Genomic DNA, 17,500 nt, shown 5'->3' with positions numbered 1-17,500 from the left:
ACACACCAACCTGATAATCGGCCGTCGGACCGTCTGGCGAGGTCGTGACTCGAGTCTGTTCGGTGTGTTCCGTGCCGTCGTCCGTCGAAGGAGCCGTCGGCCTTCATTTTGGGTTGGAAGGCGGGCAGTCAGACTCAATGACCCATCTGATTGGTGGAGTGCTAACCCGGAAATGACGAGCGGGATGAGCGTGACTAGAGTCTCTCAAAATCTGACGAAAATCTGTTAAACTGACCTTTGTTGATCTGATATGAAGACAGATTCAGCAACTGCACGGCCTATTTCTCTCTTAAAATGTTTTCAGAAACACGTTTCGGTGAACTATTTTAGTAGAATATGAGATCGGATTCTGAACGAGCCGCCATTATGCCCGGTTGTAAAATCCGGGAGCAGCAAGACCCACGTGACGCGTTCGTCCAATCAGCTGTCGGTTTTAATTTTTTTGGCGACAATACAGATTAGCGCCGCCTGCTGCTATGGAGACGTATTACGTCTCGCGCACGCGCAGAACGTACGCTCAAGTCGGCGTCTCTTCGGTGTGCTCTGAGGAACTTTTTGGACCTCGGGGAGACTGATCAGTCCGACTGACTTTTCTGCCGACGGTCGGCCGTCTGGTTGGTGTGTCAAGGCCGTAATGCTTCTTGCGTTCAGCGCGGTCTGTGCGGCGATATGACGCAGCTGCGGCCTGGCCTTTGAGCGGAGAGTCTGAGCGCCGAGCGGTGCACCTCCCAACATTTTGTAACAACACGGACACACCGCTTTACAATGATTGGCTACAGAAGAAGTCTTTGGAGCCGCTCTGAGCGCTTTGACCACAATCAGTATGTACGACCAGTTGGGCTGTTGCAATATGCAATAAATCAATTAATCGCATGATAAATAAAAATGAGCTCAATACATTTTAAATGGAAATTATCGCGGCCGGAAAAATGTCCATTTTATTTATTGGTTTTGATTGTTTTGTTCATGTCTTGTGGATATTTAAAGTTCCAGTGTTAAATATTCTTTAGAAATAAAAGTTTATCTTTGAAAAGGCGTACCGGCATTATTAGGGTTAGACATTACATTACATTACTATGCCATTATCATGATATTAGATGAAAACGACCAGACGGTTCACGGCCAGAAACGTGTTCTCTACTCTCACTATTGTCATTACTGCTGTATATATTTTGCCTGTGTAAGGTATTATATAATGATCAAGCTGTAACTGGCAGAGTCTCTTAAGTCAAGATATAATGTTTAATCAACATAACTTCAAGCACAAATACTTGAAATTCATCTTTCAGCACCTTTACAGTTCTGCTGTCACACTTTGACTTTTACGTGTTGCTGATTCTGTACCTTTTATTTTATAAACAAATCAATTAATCAAAAAGATAATCGACAGATTAATTGACAATGAAAATAAAGTTACATTAATCTGAGGAGAATATTTTGGTTCAAATATAAAAAATAATAAAGCATCAGCTGTAACTTTGTTTTTTTTTTTAACAATAACATTCAATTATTTACCACAAACATGTAAATTAGTCTCATTAATATCACTAATGAACCTGTCAACTGGCGTCACACACACACACACACACACACACACACACACACACACACACACACACACACACACACACACACACACACGGCGCTGGGTGGGGCCAGCCCATAATCAACAAGATGTCAAACAGAAACTGAATTGTTTCTTCATCGTCCCAAATTAAATTCAGTTAGGTCAGAAATAAAAGTTTTTTTGAACTGTTGGATCGAATTCAACAGAAGTAAAAAAATCCACCAAACTGCAGTCAGATCTGAGCCGCTTCCTGCCGCCCGTACACAGCGCCGTATACGGTCAGAAAAACAACAAACCAGTATAAATAAACGATACATTATTCATATGAATTAATCATCTGCTTATAAACAGTTAGCCGAAGTAAAGAGAAGCTCGTGAGAGTTCAAGGCCACGATTCACCTTTGTTCTGCCCCGCTGTGCACAGTTGCTACCAGCAACGCAACCTTAAAATCACCAACTTTTAAATGGAGTCTGGTGTGCGGTTCTGCGGTTCCCTCCACGTGAGAGGGGGACCAGTGTGTGCAGTTGTGAAGGTGTCGGCGGGTGAAAGATCTCCTACCTGGATCACCTGGGGACTCCCTCCCTCCCTCCCCCCCCAATCATTTCGGGGATGGATCTGCAGCTCGTGGGTCACATGAACCTCAACAGTCCTCCGGTCAGCTGATTGTCTCCCGCTGCGGCTCGCGCGCCGTGTCCTCACATCAGGTGTGTGATCAATGGGTTGATTGACGACGCTGATTGTCGCCTCGTGCATGCAGCGGGATCAAACGGGCCGATCAGCGCGGCTGCAGGCGTCGATCGATCATCACGGATCGATGGTGTGATCAGATGAAAGATCCCCGCTCTTCTTCATCTTCATCCTCCTCCTCCTCCTCTTCCTCATCGATCCAGCAGCAGTGTCTGTGTTTAGGCTGAATGGCGCTCTGCTCCATCAGCACCGCGAGGCGCGCTCCCAACGCTGCGGGCACGCGCACGTTCATGCCGCACACAAACTCCCATTAGAATGTATTCTGTTGTTTTTAAGCGTGAGTTCTTCTACTGTAAAATAATCCTGCTTCTAGGACCAGTATATGGATTATACACACACACACACACACACACACACACACATGAAAGAACATGTTTCAGGCTGAACAATGTGTTTTTGTTGACTGAATTCAGATTAGATTTAAAGCTGCTGTTCAGTCATACCTCTGTGGTCACTGTATACATATTATATATATATGTAAATACACTTCACATGTGTCTATTATCTAGTAGTCTATCTTAATTACTTACTTACTTCCCATATGGGACATAAGGCTTCAATGAGCACTCTCCATTGCATTGGGTCCCTGGCAGCATGTTGGGCCTCTCCCCATGACAGGGAGAGATGGACACAGGTGGTGTCCATCTTACGCTGCCTTCACACTGGCACTTGAAATCATTGACATCTATAAAATGGACCACCAGATCCCGTGTCTCTGGATGGAGACCAGTGAAGGATATTAGAAGCTCTTTCCCGGTGATGGCTGAGCGTTACTGAGCAGCCTCCAACTGAGCTTGAAGACGTAGATGTGACGTGAGCAACCTGTCTGAAAGTTGGAAGTCTTCTGGTAGCTGTGCCAAGAGAAATCTCAATCATTCCCAATCTAGCAGAGACGGAGAGCGTAGGTATATGTAAGGAGATAACATAGACACAGGCTAATTATTGATCACTAAAATGATAGTTAACATTAGTAATTAAACTTAAACAGCTAATGGAAGTCCAAACTGCCTGAGAGCTTCTCCTGTACTATACGGTAATTCCTCTACTAAGAGACAGTAAGTCTCGTGGTTATGACCCAATCGTTAGCCTATTTTTATAAAAACGTCTGCTACGGAGCCATAACGTGAGGTACAAGGTAATGGAGCCTTTTATACATTGACGTGTTTCTTTAGAAATAAACAATGGACAAATAGAGTCTTTAAACTCTTCAGATGTAAAGTTATTCTCTGTCAAAGTGACGTCAAAATGAATGGCAGTCAATGGGATGCTAACGGGAGGTGATGGCTTGGTAGCATCAAAATGGCACCATAGGAGCTATGCGTTGTGGAGAGAGGCTTACCCAAGGGGGTAAGCTTCTCCTCGGACCGCGAACCTCCTATGTTCTATGGGCTTACCCCCTTGCTTGAAATCATCTCCGTAATAAGCAATGCGCCCCCAGTGGACGTCGTACTACACCGTTGACAGCGTCAGAATAGTACAAATTGGGAGTAGAAAAAAAATGGCGGCGAGAACGACTCATTCTGTCAGTGTCTGAATGTCCAATTCTCTCTAACCTCTCGTCTGAGGGCTACAGAGATATAAACAGAAAGGCTGCTGCATGGAGAAAAGTAATACTCTGAATGAATAACGTCAATTCACTTGAGCTAGCGAGCTCAGGCTAGCTAACTAGTTAGCATTAGCTTACGTCAGCTAGCGAGCTCAGGCTAGCTAATTAGTTAGTGTTAGCTAACGTCAGCTAGCGAGCTCAGGCTAGCTAACTAGTTAGTGCTAATTGACGCTAACTGGTTAGCGTTAGCTAACGTCAGCTAGCCTGAGCTTGCTAGCTAACGTTAGCTAACGCTAACCAGTTAGCGTCAATTAGCTAACGCGAGCAATTGTATTAACTGCCCTAGTAACATTAGGAAATCATGAAAATTAAAAAATTACATGACAACATATCGTTATGAAATCATTATTTATTTTATTAAAAGTTAAGAATTCAGTTTTGTTTATCAGTACCATAGCAACGCTAACTTCCGCTCAAATTGTGGGATAGGAACCATCCCTTGCCTGTCACAAGAGTTCAAATTTTTTAACCCATCCAGATGACCAACGGATACGATTTTTTCGGTTTATTGGTTCGGACCCATTTGCATGCGGTCTGCGAATCTCCAGAGGAAATGAATAACTTCCGGTTGTTTCGCAGCCGAATCGGAGCTGATTTTAAGCACCAGTGTGAAGGTGGCGTTAAGACGACTTTAGTGATGCGGTCGTGCTCCATCCTCAACACATGTCTCAGGCGTCTGTGCATAATCTCCTTGGTGATGCTCCGGCTTCCCGTTTTCTTGTACAGTTCATTGTTGGAGATATTATTAGGCCCAAAGATCTGGCATATTCGTCGGAGGCATCCATTATGACACACTTCCATTCTCCTCATGTCTATTTTGACAATTCGCCAGCTCTCTGAACCGTACAGCAGAACAGACTTTACATTGCCGTTATATAAGAGCATCTTCGTTTTAAAGGTCCCATGGCATGAACATTTCACTTTATGAGGTTTTTTAACATTAATATGAGTTCCCCCAGCCTGCCTATGGTCCCCCAGTGGCTAGAAATGGTGATAGGTGTAAACCGAGCCCTGGGTATCCTGCTCTGCCTTTGAGAAAATGAAAGCTCAGATGGGCCGATCTGGAATCTTCCCTTTATGACGTCATAAGGGGAAAGGTTACCTCCTCTTTCTCTGCTTTGACCGCCCAGAGAATTTGGCCCACCCATGAGAGAGAGAGACATCATGGATTGAAAACAAGCGAAGTGGCAGTTGGTCAAGGAAGGGAGTTGGCTAGAAGGGATACAGCTACTGTGACGACAGTTTGGGGAAAGGTCATCACATCCGTTTTAATGTAGCACACACAGCTAACAGTGACGTCACATTAGCTCGGTGCCGTTAGCCAAACAGGGCTGTGTTTACAGTTACAAGCTAAGTTAACGGTAACTAACGGTTAACGGCTAGAAGTGATATAACGTTACAGCTACGCCGACAGTTAGGCACCAAAACGACAAGTTCAGTTTGGGGAAAGGTCGTGGTTTGGATTTAAAGGGGAATTATGCAGGTTTTTAGCTTAATTTACCTTAACTGAACAGCTTCGGAGTCATTGGAATGGTTATATGACTTTTTTCGAGTCGAATGGTGGTCGTCTCGCTTCCCCCTAGCGCCTGTGAGCTGAAAAACCACCCTCGCAACTTTGGGCCGGCGGGAAGTATGGCGTGATACCAGATCTCGCGATGTAACGAATTGCTTCACGGCACTGCACACATACGCCCATTCAGGAACCAGCTAACAAGGTAGAGATGGAGTTTTTAACCCTATCGTCATGGCTGAGCCGGCTAAAAAGCAGCAGAAAGCTAGGAAAGCATTGTTGGAGGAACAGAGGAAGAGGAAACGGAGACTGACCGAGAGAGGAGTCAGACACGAGGAAACATCGGAGCTGTGTTTTCAGAATGGCGAGAACTGGGTCAGACAGAAGCCTGCAGATCTGATGCTGACCTGCGTTCTTGCTGCTGCTACTTGTACGTATCTTTGGGATGAACTCAGTTTAATCTTTGTATTTCTTGTTATTGGGACCTCAGGATGTTTCGTCTGTAAAGGTTTTCATTAGCACTGTCAGTTAAACGCGTTAACGCAAACCCATTTTAACGCAGTCAATTCTTTTTATCGAAAGATTAACGTTCTTTTTGGCCTAGCAAACTTTGTAGTTTTTTTCACATGCTGTTGCAACAACTAGTAATGTTAGAAAAACCACAACACCACACCGGATCTAGCTAGACCGGAAACTAAACAACAGGCACGCCACACACACTCGTTTGGGCTTGCGAGCCGGCCAAAGAGTAGTACATACCTGCAAACTAGTCGCTTTTCGGCGAAAATCGCCATTTTGAATGGGAAAATGTCATCCACGTGAATCGTGTAGATCCGAAGAGTTTTTATTTGGGGAAGGGGGGTCCGAGACCCGGTGCTAATACGGCACCGGTGCCATAATGACCGTTATCTACCGGACCGAATAGCAACGCGGATTTCGGTGCCTTATTTAGGTGCCACTTAAATGCCTGCACTTCTCTGTGATGCTCCGAAAGTATCGTATCAACAGCATTAAAATGAGAAAAAATAATGGGACAAAAAGAAATCAAGGGACATTTAGAATAGATACAAATGTGATTGCGATTATTTGCGATTTAACTATGACATTAATGTGATTAATCGCGATTAAATATTTGAATCGTTTGACAGCACTAGTTTTTATATGATCGCGGTCTGTTACGGGCTCACTAGCTAGCTAACTAGCGGAGATGTTAGCATGGTCGTTAGCAAACACCTCAGTGGACATGGCTCCGTGCGTTCGCCGGCGTCTTTGAAAACAAATGCACATGACCAGAGGGAGAAGATGGGAGGGGGGGAGAGTCGCCAACGAGAATAGAGAGAAACCTGTAGGGGGGGGGGCTCTATAGAGAAACCTGTAGGGGGGCTCTATAGAGAAACCTGCAGGGGGGGGGGGCTCTATAGAGAAACCTGTAGGGGGGGCTCTATGGAGAAACCTGTAGGGGGGGCTCTATAGAGAAACCTGTAGGGGGGGGGCTCTATGGAGAAACCTGTAGGGGGGCTCTATGGAGAAACCTGTAGGGGGGGGGGCTCTATGGAGAAACCTGTAGGGGGGGCTCTATAGAGAAACCTGTAGGGGGGGGGCTCTATGGAGAAACCTGTAGGGGGGCTCTATGGAGAAACCTGTAGGGGGGGGGGCTCTATGGAGAAACCTGTAGGGGGGGCTCTATAGAGAAACCTGTAGGGGGGCTCTATGGAGAAACCTGTAGGGGGGCTCTATGGAGAAACCTGCAGGGGGGGGGCTCTATGGAGAAACCTGTAGGGGGGCTCTATGGAGAAACCTGCAGGGGGGGGGGGGGCTCTATGGAGAAACCTGCAGGGGAGCTCTATGGAGAAACCTGTAGGGGGGGGGCTCTATAGAGAAACCTGTAGGGGGGGCTCTATAGAGAAACCTGTAGGGGGGCTCTATAGAAACCTGTAGGGGGGCTCTATAGAGAAACCTGTAGGGGGGCTCTATAGAGAAACCTGTAGGGGGGCTCTATAGAAACCTGTAGGGGGGCTCTATAGAAACCTGTAGGGGGGGCTCTATAGAGAAACCTGCCAGCAAAAAGCAAGAAAACAGCGAAGAAATGGCCAAAACTGCATAGCGCCCCTTTAAACACACGTTTCCTGGGTGAAAGTATTAAAATTATATTAGATTTTGCAACCCTTCCCTTATTGGACCGACTTCAACGCTGCTGGTTTTGAGGAGGAGACGCTACAGGTGTCTAGGAAAAACATTTGAACTTATATAACGGTAGATCTCACCATGAAACTTCCCCAGTTGATTACTGGCATTAACCCACAATTTCCACCAACTGCGGAACGGCTTGGCTGTGTGTCGACTCCGTGCTCCGCCTTCCTTCAATACCCACCGGCTCTGGATTTGTTGCGGAACAGCTGCGGCAATGACTGACAGCTGAAGTCACGAGGACCCACGAAATCTTGTGAATTCACGTATGATCGCGTGATATAACAGGATGTAGTTTCTATGAAACGGAACAAAATGTCTCCGCCCATTTTGACGTTTTCAAGGTGTAGTGCAGGGAAATATGAAGATCTGTATACCGTTATCACTGATCTTCATCACCACCTAGACCACACTTTCCACTAATTGTACATTGACGCTTTACTACATCTCAGCATTCATACAGACTATTACAGTCTATTCTTGCATATTTTATTATTACTGATTACTGATCTACAGGTCGCCATTGCAGATGAGAATCTGTTCTCAACGGCCTACCTGGTTAAATAAATATAATATGATCCGCCGTGAGCACGGTATATTTTATTTGGAAAATTAACCGGATGTTTTATTTTGTTTCTGTGCTCGACTTCCTGTCCCGCACTATCTGCCCTGTGCTGGATTGCTGCGGAGCTCTCCGGCGTCCGGCAAAAATAGAAGCTCTGGGTATCTGCTCCGGAGTCGGATCACAGCTGTTCCGCAGTTGGTGGAAATTGCGGGTAATAGTAGTTACACACCGGGGTGATAATCGGCTGTCGGACTGTCTGGCGAGGTCGGTGACTCGAGTCTGTTCGGTGTCCCGTGCCATTGTCCGTCGGCCTTTATTTTGGCCGACCTGACATGTTCAGTCGGAGACAGGGCAGTCGGGACTCACCCGGGAATGGGGAGCGGGATGAGCCTCTCAAAATCTTTTAAACTGACCTTTGTTGATCTGAAATGAAGACAGATTCAGCAACTGCACGGCCCATTTCTCTCTTAAAATGTTTTCAGAAACACGTTTCGGTGAACTATTCTAGTACAATATGAGATCGTATTCTGCACCAGACCCACGTGACGCGTCCAATCCGCTGCAGGTTTTAATTTTTTTGGGTGACAATACAGATTAGTGCCGCCTGCTGTTATGGAGACGTATTACGTCTCGTCTCTTCGGCGTGTTCAGAGGAACTTTTTGGACCAAGGGGGTAAGCTTCGCTTCAGAGCTCGAACCTCCTATGGCGCCATTTTGATGCTACCAAGCCATCACCTCCCGTTAGCATCCCATTGACTTCCATTCATTTTGACGTCATTTTGACAGCGAATAACTTTACATCTGAAGAGTTTAAAGACTCTATTTGTCCATTGTTTATTTCTAAAGAAACATGACAATGTATAAAAGGCTCCATTACCTTGTACCTCACGTTATGGCTCCGTAGCAGACGTTTTTATAAAAATAGGCTAACGATTGGGTCATAACCACGAGACTTACTGTCTCACAGTAGAGGAATTACCGTATAGTACAGGAGAAGCTCTCAGGCAGTTTGGACTTCCATTAGCTGTTTAAGTTGAATTACTAATGTTAACTATCATTTTAGTGATCAATAATTAGCCTGTGTCTATGTTATCTCCTTACATATACCTACGCTCTCCGTCTCTGCTAGATTGGGAATGATTGAGATTTCTCTTGGCACAGCTACCAGAAGACTTCCAACTTTCAGACAGGTTGCTCACGTCACATCTACGTCTTCAAGCTCAGTTGGAGGCTGCTCAGTAACGCTCAGCCATCACCGGAAAAGATCTTCTAATATCCTTCACTGGTCTCCATCCAGAGACACGGGACCTGTTGGTCCATTCTTATATACTGTCTATGGTTTTGACCAACTCGGGGAGACTGATCAGTCCGACGGCCAACGGTCGGCCGTCTGGTTGGTGTTAAGACATTCATTTTTTTTGTATACCATTATATTAGATTGTGCGAGACTTTGCCTAACTTCCGGCCGTAGCTGTATCTCTTCTAGCCACAACTGCCAAACTCTCTAAAGTCACCGGCTAGATGACCTAAAGCCTGAAAACAGAGCCAAGAGGAGGAGCAGAAGTCCAGTTTCCTCTCAGAACACTTGAGTTACAATACGCTGAGACGTTGTTACGGAATTTCTGCCCGACGACGCCAGAAATAAACTGCCTACCGCAGCTTTAAATCGAAAATAGAAAACCCTTTTTTTGATTGATGATCTGATGACAGGAAGTGACTCCACACAGCTGGTAAAAAAAAATGCTCTAAAAATCTTTATTGTTCCGGAGAATATTCACAAAAACAGGTTTGATTTTCAAAAACCTGGAAAAAGTTATTACCTTCCCCCCTGATCAGACAAACTGACCAATGGGTGAGCTCCGTCACTGCGGCCGACAACAAGCACTTCAACAGAAAGGAAGAAATCACAGAAAAGGAGAGAACTTTTTTTTTTTTTTTTTTTTCTAACAGACGTTTACAAAAAAAAGAAGGAAAAAACTAAATATTTTGATGCTACAGAAAAAGAAAATAATTTACAGCAGAGCTGGTTTAAACTCCGCCCCCTCCCTGACAGCACCGTGACCTTTGACCGTTACCGTGACGTCAGAGGGCTACTTCTACGTTTATTAAACTCAAACCTTATTAGTTCCACTAGAAGATGAAAAGCTGTTGGCTCCACCCCTCGCCGTCTCCATGACGAGGAAGAAAAGAGTTCTGATTGGCTGATAATGTACAAATATCCTACAAGTCTTTTTATTTTGTCAGAGCCCTGCCTCCTCCTCCTCCTCCTCCTCCTCCTCCTCCTCCTCGTAGACGCGGCAAACAGCTGCAAGGCGGAGCTTAAGACAACTGTAACCAATCACAGTCCTCAGCAGAAGGTCGGCTCCTCCTATTGGTCGGTTTTGAACTTCTTTGGTCCGACAGGTTTACTAAAGACAGGAAACGAAAAAAGCATGAATTAGATTTAAACACGCTGCAGGATGCCAAATGTTTTTTCCTACCACGGCCACGCCAAGACCCGCCCGACGAAGCAGCTTGATTGGCTGAGGTTAGGCATTGACCTCGAGTGTTAGGATAGCCGATTGGTCAGGGGATAGGACCTACCTTGCGTCAGCATAGACGCCTGGCCAATAGTCAGTCCCTCCAGAAAAACGTGATTATGTGATCTCATAATTCAATGCATAATCATTTTTTCAAAAACGCCGCACTTTTGCCGCATAAATTGCCGATTTCCGCACAAAATATGCGGGGCTTGCATGATTTCATAATCCCCGCATTTTCGTTGCAAAAAAGTCCCATATATCTTAGCAGAAAGTTGAAAAATGTTGCGTTGACTTCACACAAGAGCAGCGATTTCCCCCTGTTGCCATGGGAACGTTATCAAGTGACGTAATCACGCGACGTGAACATCATCGAAAAGCTGCAAACCCCGCGATGAAGTTCCCGCAATTTCATCGCATAAAATTGCATAAATATATCCCGCATATTCCATCGCATTTTTTAAGAAAACGTGCCGCATAATCAAGGATTTTTGCCCAAAACAATCACAAAAAAACTCCACATTCTTTCTGGAAGGACTGGTAAATGTGTCTGAATGCTACTGAAGGGCGGGTCTTGGCGTGGCCATAGTAGGAAAAAAATATCTCCTGCATGTTTATGTTTGTTCACACATCATATAAAAACAAACACCTTATAGAGGGTAAAGATATCACTTCCTCTACGCCACGTGTGTCAAACTCGAGGCCCGTGGGCCGAACCCGGCCCCTCGCAGATTTTAGTCCGGCCGGCGTAGCAAATACGCGACATTTAGAGCAGAATTTGGCAGATTTCTCGACTTTGAGACTCAGAAATTACCACAGAAGCAGAGTTTGTTAGCCTGACCAGCCAGCTCCACATCCAGATGTTGGGTCTGGGAACTCCCCATTGGCCGGGCTCAATCCGAGGGGCGGGATCAACGGTTGTCTTTCAAATTCTCTCTGCACGCAATAGGATAGCTCTCCAACCAATCAGAGCAACGCTAGCTGATAGATTAAACTTTAAACTCTGAACACATCTTCCTTTTTTAAGAATGACTTCCAAGTCTTCCAGAGTCGCGGCCAAAGCCGACTCCAAAGACCGCTGTTCGCCAGCAGCAGCAGCCATAAGCCCCGCCCACCGACTCTATACACGATGTGATTGGCCCGGCCAGAGGTTAGTTTTTCCAGCTCGCAAGCCAACGGAGAGTTGCTAGACGACCCTGGCTGCAAATTACATTTGCTGCCGATAAGGTGTGTCTAGATTTCTAGGCTATCAACATTTGAAATAAATCATTAAAATTTGACAATATGGCCTCAGCAATAAACAAGCTGTCCTTTAATGTCGATGACTGATAAAAAAAAACATTTGTTTTTGAAGTTTTGGTTCAGGCAACCGCGCCGTTTTCTAAAGTATCGCTTTAACACCGGTGATGGAAAAACCTAAACGATGCCCAACAGTGTATATATGTATCATGTGAGTGGATGTAATCGGCTCTTACGCATCAGGAGAAGTTCCGGGTCTCTTCACCGCTGCTTTGGCATCTTTACTGCTTTCTACAGGAGAGATGACATCATTATTACAATCATTAATCAATAATCATCATTCAGGGGTTTGATCAGAGGACCACAAACTACCAACTAGGGCTGTCGTCCACTAAAGAAACTCTTAGTCGACTAATCGATTAGTTGGTTTATCGACAAGTCTGTCAAGCTGAGTTTCTCTCTTCTTTAAAAGGTCCTATGACATGCTGCTTTTTGGATGCTTTTATATAGATCTTAGTGGTCCTCTAATACTGTATCTGAAGTCTCTTTTATATAGACCTTAGTGGTCCCCTAATACTGTATCTGAAGTCTCTTTATATAGACCTTAGTGGTCCTCTAATACTGTATCTGAAGTCTCTTTATATAGACCTTAGTGGTCCCCTAATACTGTATCTGAAGTCTCTTTTATATAGACCTTCGTGGTCCCCTAATACTGTATCTGAAGTCTCTTTATATAGACCTTAGTGGTCCCCTAATACTGTATCTGAAGTCTCTTTATATAGACCTTAGTGGTCCCCTAATACTGTATCTGAAGTCTCTTTCCCTAAATTCAGCCTTGGTGCAGAATTCCAGCCACTAGAGCCAGTCCCACAATGAGCTTTCCTGAGGATGTACCATTTCTGTGTCTGTAGCTTTAAATGCTATTGAGGTGGAGGGGTGTGTGTGTGGCCTTGACCAACTTTGCTTGTTTGCAAGCCATGATGTCTCCTTTACCAGAGACCCTGTTTCCGTTCTTACCTTTCACAATAAAAGCCCCCGACAATGCTATTAACTTACAGTATTTATCTTAAAGGAAACTCAATAAAGTTGTATCTTAGTGTCAGCTCTCCCAGGATTCTCCAAGTTAAATTCAAGACCTTTTAAGATTATTTTTGGGCATTTTTGACAGGACAGCAGAAGACAGTAAAGGGGAGAGAGAGGGGGAATGACATGCAGCAAAGGGCCGCAGGTCGGAGTCCAAGGAGGAGGAGTAAAACCTCTATATATGGGCGCCCGCTCTACCAACTGAGCTATCTGGGCGCCCATATTCAAGACCTTTTATGACTTTTTTAATACCACCTACGATAAAATGTAACGACAACTTCACGGCCATATAATGGGTTAGTTTTCTTTATTGATAGTACAGATTAAGACAGGAAAGTGGGAGAGAGATTAGGAATGACGAGCAGCAAAGGGCCGCAGGTCAGAAGTGAGCCCGCGGCCGCTGCGACAAGGACTGAGCCTCTGTACATGGGGCGCACACTCAACCAGGTGAGCCAACCAGGCGCCCCATCGGGGTGGATTTTAAGCAAGAGATAATAAGTATTTACCAAGTAAAGTTAGCTGAATTTAATAAAACATTTTGTGACGTGTGTTTGCACTCTAATAACATAAAATTAATAAAATATTTGTCACATTTTTTGAGCTCCTATGCTATAAAAATAAAAAAATTATTATTTTTTGGGCATTTTTAGGCCTTTATTTGGATAGGACAGCTTAGACTTGAAAGGGGAGAGAGAGGGGGAATGACATGCAGCAAAGGACCACAGGTCGGAGTCGAACCTGTGGCTGCTGCGTCAAGGAGTATACCTCTATATATAGGGGCGCCTGCTCTACCAGGTGAGCTAACCAGGGGCCCACAAAATATTTATTTATGACGAAAAGAAAGCATGTAAGACCAACGAAATACTCTTCAGGCCTAATTTTTTAGAATATAAAATGTAAGACTCTTTTGTTGTAGTTTTGGTCTCAGTCAATCTTAACCGAGATGACTGATTAGTCGACTAAAAGGGGCAGCCCTACTACCAACTCTTCCCCGTCTGCGTCTGCAGCTGTTCTTGCGGCCGTCTGGTTCTGATCATTCTCACCTTGGAGCCACCGGACCTGCGTGGCTGGCCCGTAGCCCTTCTGGTTGCGGGCGGCGATGCGGAAGATGATGGCGGGCTTGGTGGTGTAGTCGATGTGGGCGTTGGCGAGGCTGGAGGACTGGACCAGGCAGGACGGGCTGGGGCCGCAGTACACCCTCATGAAGGCCAGCTGGGCCGGGCCAGAACCGGAGGCGGCCGCCTGGCTGGACTGGATGGCCAGGTACACCGAGTACTCCGTGATCTGTCCTGACGTGACGGCCGGAGGCTCCCAGGTGAGCTGAGCCCCGTCCAGGTTCTGCAGAACCACAACCACAGAGTTTAACAGACTGGAGGTCAGCAGCGTTTCTCAAATGGGGGTACCGTGTACCCCTAGGGGTACTTTGGAGGACTGCAGGGGGTACGTGAGATATTTAACAAAATGTTTAATAGTTACAAGGCTTTTGTCCAGAACATTGTTCCTCTTTATGTAGACTTTGTTTAATAGTCGACTCGGAAGAAAGCGAACGTTTTGACAATAAACTCCATCAACACAACAGTATGTGGAGTTAAACTGGACGGGTCCAATAACCTCTGAATAGTTCTACTTGTTGTTAAACTGGACGGGTCCAGTAACCTCTGAATAGTTCTACTAGTTGTTAAACTGGACGGGTCCAGTAACCTCTGAATAGTTCTACTAGTTAAACTGGACGGGTCCAGTAACCTCTGAATAGTTCTACTAGTTAAACTGGACGGGTCCATTAACCTCTGAATAGTTCTACTTGTTAAACTGGGCGTGTCCAGTGACCTCTGAGTAGTTCTACTTGTTAAATTGCAATGTGAGCGGCAGCCAACAGGGTTGTGTCGGCAGGATCATTTAAAAGGCAACCTTTGTGCGTCTGCCCTGCCGTGGTGGGCCGCCACTACAAAATCAACGTAGAGGAAACACTGAATCTAGGTGCTACTAACGTTGGATAAAACATAGCGTCATTCCCTGAAAAGGGAGCTCCTGGTCACATCGTATAACTCGCTGTGGAATCTTATTTAAAGTCACTATTTGTAACTTTTTTTAATGTTTCTGAAACTGTGTAATTTTTAATTTAATGATCATAAATGACCGGTAACAGCAAACGAGATGTACAGTGAAAGGAATGCTATTTTTTATATATATAGTTTTTATTAATGCCTCTGCCCTGGTTTGATTTTTCCCGCAAAGTCACAAAATGATTTACGGCAGGCAGAACGACTCTACAGTTACACATTCCAACGGGTCACAGATTTCGCTGTAACACCAGTAAGGCCAGAGTGATTCAGTTCTTTCCTTTGAACTGAGCATCTTTGCTCCCTACGGTTTGAAACTTAACATGGCTGAACGCCCGGTGCGGTCAAGGGGGTGAGCCTCTCCCTGCAACGCGTAGCTCCTACGGCGCCATTTTGATGCTACCAAGCCATCACCTCCCGTTAGCATCCCATTGACTGCCATTCATTTTGACGTCACTTTGACAGAGAATAACTTTACATCTGAAGAGTTTAAAGACTCTATTCGTCCATTGTTTATTTCTAAAGAAACACGACAATGTATAAAAGGCTCCATTACCTTGTACCTCACGTTATGGCTCCGTAGCAGACGTTTTTATAAAAATAGGCTAACGATTGGGTCATAACCACGAGACTTACTGTCTCATAGTAGAGGAATTAGAGCTTAGAATGGCCCAAAAAATCAAGCCCGGCCCGGCCCGACACATTAACTGTAATTATGAGCCCGAGCCCGATTTAAACCCGACAATTTTTTAATACGTTGGCCGTTATAACTGACGTTCTCAACTATAATTCAGAGTTGTTTGAACTGCAGAAATCTGTTTAGAATAATACAACAAGGACGAAACTGTAAACTGCTGTTAGTTTATTCAGAATGGAACGGATCGCAGATGGATCTGAATGAAGAAACGTAAAAAAAAAAGAAACAATGATGAACAACATATTGTTGTCACTGCCCACGACTTGTTTAAACTGCTTCCATACCTCCGACTTTCCTCCACACTTGCTCAAAGGTAATTCTCCTGTTTTTCTTTTTTTCTTTACATCTTCAAGCTCCCGGTGTGATGCGTGCGAGAGGAGGAGACTCCGCGCATGAAGTGCTGCATTTTGTAACTGCAGCCTAACTTTTGTACACATTTGTTACTTTTATATAGCCTATATATATATATTTATAATATTTCTGATTATGGCATAGCTTTCTCCCCACCCAAATAGGATAATAAGGTAATGGATAAAAAAATTAAAAAAATTGCTTGATCAAGGGTCCGGCCGGGCCCGGCCCGAGGATGTGGCGGAAAATAACAGCCCGAGCCCGACCCGAGGTCCGGTCTGGCTCGGGTCGGGGTCGGGCTCGGGCCGAGAATCTAAACTCTAAGAGGAATTACCGTATAGTACAGGAGAAGCTCTCAGGCAGTTTGGACTTCCATTAGCTGTTTAAGTTTAATTACTAATGTTAACTATCATTTTAGTGATCAATAATTAGCCTGTGTCTATGTTATCTCCTTACATATACCTACGCTCTCCATCTCTGCTAGATTGGGAATGATTGAGATTTCTCTTGGCACAGCTACCAGAAGACTTCCAACTTTCAGACAGGTTGCTCACGTCACATCTACGTCTTCAAGCTCAGTTGGAGGCTGCTCAGTAACGCTCAGCCATCACCGGGAAAGATCTTCTAACATCCTTCACTGGTCTCCGTCCAGAGACACGGGATCTGGTGGTCCATTATATATATATATATATGTCTATGGGTGCGGTCCACGTCACAGGGAACTACTAGGTTGATCGAAACGCCCTCAGCGCGTCCACTTCATCAGGGCGGCAGTTTGTTTACGACATCACAAACAGGAAATGCGTCTCACCTTGCTGATCTTGATGGCGCACGGCGCTCCGGGGAAACCAGGAAGACACGTTTTAAACGCCGACACCTCCGAGAACGCGCCGCGGCCGCAGATGTTGATCCCTGCGACACGGAACTTATAGGCCGTCCCCGGCTGCAGCTCCACCTTCCTCATCTGAGTGTAGTCCGGCATCACGCCCGAGTCATCCTGCAGGTACACGCATCATCAATTACATCATCAATGACATCATCAATAACTGTCAGACCCGAGTCATGCTGCAGGTACACACATCACCCCTCCCCTTCAGAAGCTCAGCCATCCAGATTCACGGACAGATTAAAATAAATAAAAATAGAAGAAGATCTGAAGTTCTTACGTCGGCCATGTGGTCGTCGTAGGGGACGTAGTAATGTGTGACCACCATGTTGGTAACCTTGACGATGCCGACGTCATACCACTGGCTGTCTTTCACCGATGATGTCACCTGGACTCTCTACACACACACACACACACACACACACACACACACACACACACACACACAGTCACTCACACACACACAGACAGACAGACAGACA

General features: G+C 45.3%; 2 protein-coding genes across 4 annotated transcripts in view; both read right to left on the bottom strand.

The window, feature by feature from the left end:
- si:ch211-169p10.1 (coiled-coil domain-containing protein 120) overlaps positions 1-2,513 on the bottom strand; it is a 45,793-nt gene extending 43,280 nt beyond the window's left edge. Inside the window, exon 1 of the mRNA XM_036007903.1 lies at positions 2,127-2,513. The gene's annotated coding sequence lies outside the window, so the exon portion shown is untranslated. The remainder of the gene's footprint in view (positions 1-2,126) is intronic.
- Positions 2,514-9,915: 7,402 nt separating this feature from the next.
- The window catches only part of LOC116045449 (host cell factor 1-like), a 33,946-nt gene continuing 26,361 nt past the window's right edge, over positions 9,916-17,500 (bottom strand). For all 3 annotated transcript variants that reach the window (XM_031293100.2, XM_031293101.2, XM_036007898.1), the window contains 5 exons: positions 17,299-17,415; positions 16,944-17,129; positions 14,068-14,362; positions 12,178-12,232; positions 9,916-10,591 (listed from right to left, as the gene is read on the bottom strand). In XM_031293100.2, coding sequence (XP_031148960.1) covers positions 10,552-10,591; positions 12,178-12,232; positions 14,068-14,362; positions 16,944-17,129; positions 17,299-17,415 — 693 coding nt within the window. In that variant the 3' untranslated portion in view covers positions 9,916-10,551. The remainder of the gene's footprint in view (positions 10,592-12,177; positions 12,233-14,067; positions 14,363-16,943; positions 17,130-17,298; positions 17,416-17,500) is intronic.

Source organism: Sander lucioperca, chromosome 12 (assembly GCF_008315115.2).
Source record: "Sander lucioperca isolate FBNREF2018 chromosome 12, SLUC_FBN_1.2, whole genome shotgun sequence".
Lineage (NCBI taxonomy): Eukaryota > Metazoa > Chordata > Actinopteri > Perciformes > Percidae > Sander > Sander lucioperca.
This window is presented reverse-complemented; position numbering and strand designations above follow the sequence as displayed.